At 31.9% G+C, this 8304-nt stretch overlaps 1 protein-coding gene across 1 annotated transcript; it reads right to left on the reverse strand.

The window, feature by feature from the left end:
• Positions 1–3041: 3041 nt before the first annotated feature.
• Positions 3042–6352, reverse strand: LOC127721304 (zinc finger protein 227-like). Its single transcript, XM_052228040.1, has 2 exons — positions 6267–6352; positions 3042–4832 (listed from the first exon to the last, which is right to left on the reverse strand). The coding sequence occupies exon 2, from the start codon at positions 4404–4406 to the stop codon at positions 3294–3296; it is 1113 nt and encodes a 370-aa protein (XP_052084000.1). The 5' UTR covers positions 4407–4832; positions 6267–6352; the 3' UTR covers positions 3042–3293.
• Between the last annotated feature and the right edge of the window lie 1952 nt (positions 6353–8304).

Genomic DNA, 8304 nt, shown 5'->3' on the forward strand with positions numbered 1-8304 from the left:
TAGAAAAGATTTAAAAAGATACAGTAAGTTCTGTCTCATGTCCTGAATAACATTTGGAAGAAGGTTCAAGCGGAAGATACCACAAGGATATTAAAACTCATAAATTATAATACAGACTGACGGTTATGCCATAAGGAAAAACGATCAAAACGATCGAAAGTATAAAGATGCCCTTCGTAAGGGTGTCCAAGTAATCATTTCTTCATTCGTTATTTTTTTTTTAAGCAAGATAATCAAATAATAAAACGGCATGCGCAGTGGTCCGTCCGCCATCGTTCGCACCCGTTTATAAAGATCGATTTTGTGTTAAATAAGTTTTACTTTAATGGTCATAATTATAAATTAGCTGTTTATAAAACTTTGAATTTTTGAAATACTAAGGATTTTCTACCTCAGGAATAGATTACCTTAGATGTGTTTGGCAAAACTTTTAGGAATTTTTGGCCCTCAATGCTCTTCAACTTCGTACTTTATTTGGTCTTTTTAACTTTTTTGATTCGAGCGTCACTGATGAGTCTTTTGTAGACGAAACGCGCGTCTGGCGCAAATATTAAATTTCAATCCTGGTATCTATGATGAGTTTATTATTAATAAGTGTATTGCATAAAAAAAATAAATAAAATTCTTTTTTTATTGTTTTAAAATAAATTGACATTCGAAAAACGTGTTTTTGGTGGATTTATTGGTTGACAGTTTTGACTTTTCAACTTTTTACACTATACTTCCACAAAAATCTGAACTGGTCAAACCTTTAAATTACTAATTAATTTGAAAAAAATAACCAATTCAACACTGTAATTTAGCATGATTAGATCTTTGAACAGTGTTTTTCTCGTTATATATATATTAACATTGATTTTGTTATCGATAAGACACGGATCGATAACGGTCTCCGAATTTGGATATTACCCAAAATTGGCGTTTTCTGTGGAAAAAAAGATGGTTTCAAAGACAAATTAAGGAGGTAAAACAACACCACATTTAAACGTCATATTACGACTTTGTATGGTTTCAGAAGAGTTGCGGCTCCATGAAATCGGTCTTTTTCTTTAGTAGTATAGATGACTCATAAGGCGTTGCAAATTACTTAAATCACGAAAGTTTTTACCACATCCATGACTAATGTGGCAATGCCAGTTACCACAAAATCACGAATGTTTTTACCTATCCACGACTCGCACATGTGGCGATGCCCAAATCACGATTATTGTTTAACCACATCCAATACTCTTGTGTGATTCTAGCTACTAAAATCGTGAAAGTTTATATCATATCCAAGGCTCATGCGGGCTAAACTCTCGGAAGTTTTTAAATTTTATAACCAGAATCTTATGAAAAATCCATACCCTCTGGAAGTAAATGGTCATTCCTTTATTACTAGTGTATATTCTACTGTGCATTTCAAAGCTTGGTCTCTTTCCCACACATACATGACATAACACATTTAAAATGTTTAACAAAAGTGTGTTTTCTCTAGCGTCTCTGTAAGTCACTACTTACCCATTTACCACATGCATTACAGTTATTATTTATCTCCAGTGTGTGTACTGATGTGTAACATTGACTAACCTATTTACCACATACATTACAGTTATAATTTTATCTCCAATGTGTGTTCTGATTTGTAACCTTGACTAATCAATTTACAACATGCATTACAAGTATAATTTATTTCCAGTGTGTGTCCTGATTAGTAACATTGACTAACCCAATAACCACATACATTACAGTTATAATTCATCTCAAGTATGTGTTCTCGTGTGTAACATTGACTAACCTATTTACTACATACAATTACAGTAAGTTATTATTTATCTCCAGTATGTGTGTTGGTGTGTAACATTGGCTAACCCATTTACCACATACATTACAGTTATAATTTATCTCCAGTGAGTGTTCTGATGTGTAACATTGACTAATCCATTTACCACATACATTACAGTTATAATTTTATCTCCAATGTGTGTTCTGGTGTGTAGCATTGACTTATCCATTTACATGCATTACAATTATAATTTATCTCCAGTGTATAATCTGATTGACTAACCTATTTACCACATACATTACAGTTATAAATCACCCAAGTGTGTTTTCTCGTGTGTAACATTGACTAACCTATTTACCACATACATTACAGTTATAATTCATCTCAAGTGTGTGTTCTGATGTGTAACATTGACTTACCTATTTACCACATACATTACAGTTTTAATTAATCTCCAGAGTGTGTTCTAATGTGTAACATTGACTAACCCATTTACAACATACATTACAGCTATAATTTATCTCCAGTTTGTGTTCTGATGTGTAACACTGACTAAATTCATTTACCACGTACATTACAGTTATAATTTATCTCAAGTGTGTGTTCTCGTGTGTAACATTGACTATCCCATTTATTTTACCACATACATAACAGTTATAATTTATCTCAAGTGTGTGTTCTCGTGTGTAACATTGACTATCCCATTTACCACATACATTACAGTAATAATTTATCACCAATGTGTGTTCTGATGTGTAACATTGACTATATATCCATTTACCACATACATTACAGCTATAATTTATCTCCAGTTTGTATTCTGATGTGTAACATTGACTTACCTAATTACCACGTACATTACAGTTATAATTTATCACCAATGTGTGTTCTGATGTGCAACATTGACTTATCCATTTACCACATACAATTACAGTTATAATTTATCTCAAGTGTGTGTTCTCGTGTGTAACATTGACTAACCCATTTACCACATACATAACAGTTATAATTTATCTCAAGTGTGTGTTTTCGTGTGTAAATTTGAACATGTTACCACATACATAACAGTTATAATTTATCTCAAGTGTGTGTCCTCGTGTGTAACATTGACTGACCCATTTACCACATACATAACATTTATTATTTATCTCCAGTGTGTGTTCTGATGTGTCTCTGTACCATTGACTAGATATTAGAAGATGTGGTATGAGTGCCAATGACTATACGTTTACCGCATTTATATACCATGTACATACATGCATATATCACTTTCATAAAGGCCTATCAACATTGCCAATCCTGTGTAACTCTTTACAATAAATATCACATTTCTTAAGTTGACACATATCAATTTATTAAGTTAAATTATCAGAAATATGTCTTTCGTGTGTTTCTGCCAGCTTGAACGATCACCAAACTCTCTAATACACACATCACATTTATAAGTTTTATCACCAGTAAGTATGTATTCTCATGTCTCTCTGCAATGTTGAATTATCACTAAGCCCTTTAACACATAATCACATTTCTAAGGTTTATCACCAGTGTGTGTTCTCATATGTATATCTAAGTTTATTCTTTGATTAAACCCTTTACCACAAATATCACATTTATAAGGTGTATAAACAGTGTGTGTTCTCATGTGTTTGTGCAAGTTTGAAGAAACAACAAACCCTTTACCACACATATCACATTCATACGGTTTATCACCAGTGTGTGTTCTTATGTGCGTCCTTAAGTTTGAATTCTGAGCAAATCTTTTACTGCATACATCACATTTATAAGGTTTATCACCAGTGTGTGTTCTTATGTGTATCACTAAGGTTGAACTATGAGCAAAACTTTTACCGCATATACCACATGTTATATTAGGTTTATCACCAGTATGTGATTTCATCTTTTGTAAGTTTTTTAAGGTTGAAATATGACTAAACTCATCATCTATATAAGGTTTATCATCAATGTGTGTTCTCGTGTGTCTCTGCAATGCTGAACTATCAGCAAACCCTTTATGACATATATTACATGTTTCAGGTTTATCACCAGTATGTAATTTCATCTTTTGTAAGTTTTGTAAGTTTGACATATGACTTAACTCATCACCTATAAAAGGTTTATCATCGATATGTGTTCTCGAGTGTCTCTGCAACGTTGAATTTTGAGCAAATGCTTTACCACATACATCACATTTATACGGTTTATCACCAGTGTGTATTCTCATGTGTCTCTGCATATCATAACTCTGAGTAAACCCTTTACCACATATATCACATCTATAAGGTTTATCACCAGTGTGTGTTCTTATATGTCTCCATAAGCTTGGACTTTGAGTGAACCTTTTACCACAGATATTACATTTATACGGTTTGTCACCAGTGTGTGTTCTTATGTGTATCCCCAAGGCTGAACTTTGAGCAAATCCAATACCACACATATCACATTTATACGGTTTATCACCAGTATGTGTTCTTATGTGGCTGTTTAAGTTTGAACAGTGAGCAAAACTTTTACCACATACATCACATCTATAAGGTTTATCACCAGTGTGTGTTCTTATGTGTCTCCTTAAGGCTGAACTATGAGCAAACTCTTTACCACATATATCACATTTATATGGTTTATCATCCGTATGTGATCTCATCTTAATTTGTAAGTTTAAACCATTACTAAATTTATCACCTATTTCAGGTTTATCATTCGTGTGTATTCTAGTCTGTCTCTGCAAAAGTTGGCTCTGGCTCAATGCTTAAACCACATACATTTCATTTGTTTGGTTTATCATCAGTGTGATCTCATATGAATCTGTGAGTGTGTTGCTCAAATTCTGCATTATGTGTTTTGACAGATTTGTCCAACTCAGCATAATATTTTTTCATGCGTTCCTTTTCTAATGCAGCATCAATATCCTGATTGTTTCCTCCAGCATGAAAGGTGATGTTTCCAATATAAACTAAACTGTAGTTTGATCAAGGGAGGTAATTACAGATTTTTCTGATTTTGTGATGTCTGACAATTCATCTGTTTCTGTACACTGTTTTCAACTCATTTTCTTTGAGTGGCATGGAACCTAAATAAGACAGAAGTTAACTGGTATAATAAACAATGTTTCAATATTTGGATACTTGAATTAAAGTTTCACGAGGGAAAATCAATAAGAATATTTCAATCAGGAATCAATTATGATTTATTGGTCCTTTTTGTTAATTTTTACTTTTGGGACACAATTTTCTTTTTGACCCTTCTAAAATTGTAAATATTTCCAAACTGATATTCCATGCTTGTGTCTGTGACTGGCCCAGCTTCAGGCATGTCAGGAAAGATTGACGTTTCACAAACATGTTAACCCCACCACATTCTATATGTGCTTGTGACCCTCTTAGCTTAAGTCATATCATGAAGGGTTGAGCTCTCACAAACATGTTAACCCCACCACATTCTATATGTGCCTGTGACTGTCTCAGCTTGCATTTCAATGGTTGGATTAAGTTGCTTCCTGACACATATATTTTAAAAAAATTTATATTTAACTCTGTTGGATAGGACTTTGTCTAATTGGCAATCCTACCCAATCTCCTAAATCTATCAAGTTTATAAAAATAATATGTATAAACACATGATAGTTATAGATTGGAATCTTCTGCCACAACAAATAGTATCATGCAGTACAGTACAGGGATTCAAGAGTATGATCTCAGAATCTGCTCTCATCCCCATTTTCTATCCCTAACTATTTTGTTATCAAATGTATATAGTTTTATCTAAATGAAATTTTACAAATGCACATACATTATTTTGATTTTTTGATTTTGTTTCTTTTTATTTTTCTTGCTACAATGTAAATTATAAAATTTTATAGTCGACGCCCGGCGAATAATCTTCAATAATTGAAGGATCGCTAGAAACTTAAAGAAGAAGATGATAAAGTCTACAAATTTATCACCTGAAATCCTAATAATACCTCTGTAATGCAATGTCCAGATGTTTTCTAATTTTAATAACACCACATAGTTAAAATTTATTATTGATGTTTTGAAATTGAAGATTTGAAAGAGGCTATATTGACATTATTGGTAAATATTTTTTTTGTTCAATACTACTTTGATAATTATATTTTCAAATAATATTCAGTATGTCTAATTTACACTATTATATTGAAAATAATACAATGTAATGTATCCTTGAATGTTGCACATGTATATGTTAATTTGGCGTTCCATAGACAAATTTCATATTTTTAATATAAACCTAGTACTTTCTATTAATGGATTTATTTTGGTCATTTTGATACGAATTTTAACGTGTATAGAAACGACTAATATAATTTTGTATCAGCCAGAGACTGTTTAAATCAAGGACGTATCTATATATGTAATATGTTTATAATAAATCCTTAGTATGTTTAATTTAGCAAGTTATTTTGTTTTAGCGATTCAGTTCTAAAAACCGACACCAATTATATGTTCTACATAAATGATCACTGCCTACAGTACCACATGTTTACCTTTTCTTGTACATGTTGTAGTCAAATACAAAAATATGTCATCTTTGTTTCACAGCAGAATAATAACATTACCAAAGGGAGATAACTGAAGTATTTTATATATGGAACGCTTCTGTATCAAAACCAGCAGAAGTCAATTTAAGAAATAATTCTTTCATGTCATGCATGATCATTTGAACATAGGTAGGCATTATATATTTGTCGATATTTTACACTGAGCGTTATATTAAGGAATTATTTCGATTCTAATAGGACAAATACAGTATTTTTTTTAGGTGGAAGCGTACAAAAATACCGTAAAAATGTTTGGCTGTTCTCGAATCCTCCCCGTGGAGTCTGCATGTGTAACAGTGGTTTGATTCCGCCAGTGTACTTTATCCGGCGGAAGAAAATCCCCAGTGATTTTTATCCACCAACGAAAATTCACTAGGTTTTTCTATCCGGGTCCAGTGTAAAACATCCACCAGTCATTATAAGGTTCTAAAAAGGGTTTTTTGAAGGGGAAATATATATAAAATGTGGCTTTATAGTTTTTAGTGTATTTGAAACTTGCATAGTTGATTTATGTAAAAAGTGGAGAGTTTTCATCCAAGGAATGTTCACACTAGTGTTTTTAAACAAGGAATGATTACACTAGTGATTTTGTACCGGAATGATTGCACTAGTTATTCCATACCGGGATTAATTACACCAGTGCTTTGGATCCATCCATACATTGATGAAGTGATAAGTACTCATTTTCAACGCACGATATAAACACAATAATGCTTATTAACGAATAAGATTTAAATAATTTTTCTATGCAAATCTATCAAATCACATGCTTTTAAAATTGTCACTAATTGTAATATTTATTTTTACTGGATTGCCGAAGTATTTCTGTGTATTTGCTTTTCGGTCGACTTGGAAAGAAAATCATATCTTCTATGTCAATATTAAAGGATGCTTCTATAATTGAAACTTTATGTAAGAACAAATCTGCTCTTTAAATTTGGCTTGTATCATGTTCAATGTCCTGATCATTGATAAAGTATTTTGAGTTATAAAACATCCTCCTCATTATCATCAATATTATTTACTAGATTGACTCAGATTAATTAAACTGGTTCCTTGAAAATCATTTTAATTTTAACCCATTTATTTATGTAAACAATAAACCGGTCTAATATCAACAAAACAACGATATCAAGATCGACGCTTTCACACTATTTACATCCAATATTCTCTAGTGAAAAACAGTTACCCGGAATAAATACACGGCGGAATGAAAGTACGCTTACACATGTACATTACATTTTCGTATTTAATAAGTTTAAAAACTAAAAGCAGGGTAAATATATGTTGTTTGATAAACAATATATAATAAAATTTTATGTAAGCTGCTAAAATGTATATATTTTATTAGAATAACAATTAAAATAACGATAATATAAACAGTAAATTTGTGCGCATGTGGCAAACATATTTTGTGTTAATTAAAACACGGCTTTATCCTTAAAGTGCATTACATAATAACATCAATTTCTCTCTGCGCTTCACTTTTAAAAATAAATAAAATACCAAACAATACATAAAAGTTAAACATAAATTACAAAGACCAACTAACACGAAACACACATGCATATAAAAATTAATAAAGGAATAATAAAAAAAAAAAAAAAACACTAAAAAAAAAAGAAAAATGCATGTACCCTACGGGAGCTACCATTTGATTTTTATGGAGGGGGGGGGGGGGGGGGGGGGGGGGGGGGGGCTAGGATGAAATTTGAAAAAAATAGGCAGGACAGGAGTTTTGAGTTAAAAAAAAAAAGGCAGGATGAACAACTTGGCAAAAAAAAAGGCAGGATGGCAATTTATGTAAAAAAAGTCCGAATAAACTAATAAAAAAAAATGCAGGACCGAATAGAGTGAAAAATAAAAAGGCAGGACAGAGATTTAAACTAAAAAAAATGCAGGACAAAATTTTCATCCTAGCCCCCCCCCCCCTAAAAATAAAATGCTAGCTCCCTAAAAGTATGTAAAATCTACAGGAAATCCT

This window comes from Mytilus californianus, unplaced genomic scaffold (assembly GCF_021869535.1).
Source record: "Mytilus californianus isolate M0D057914Y unplaced genomic scaffold, xbMytCali1.0.p SCAF_12, whole genome shotgun sequence".
NCBI classification, from domain to species: Eukaryota; Metazoa; Mollusca; class Bivalvia; order Mytilida; family Mytilidae; genus Mytilus; species Mytilus californianus.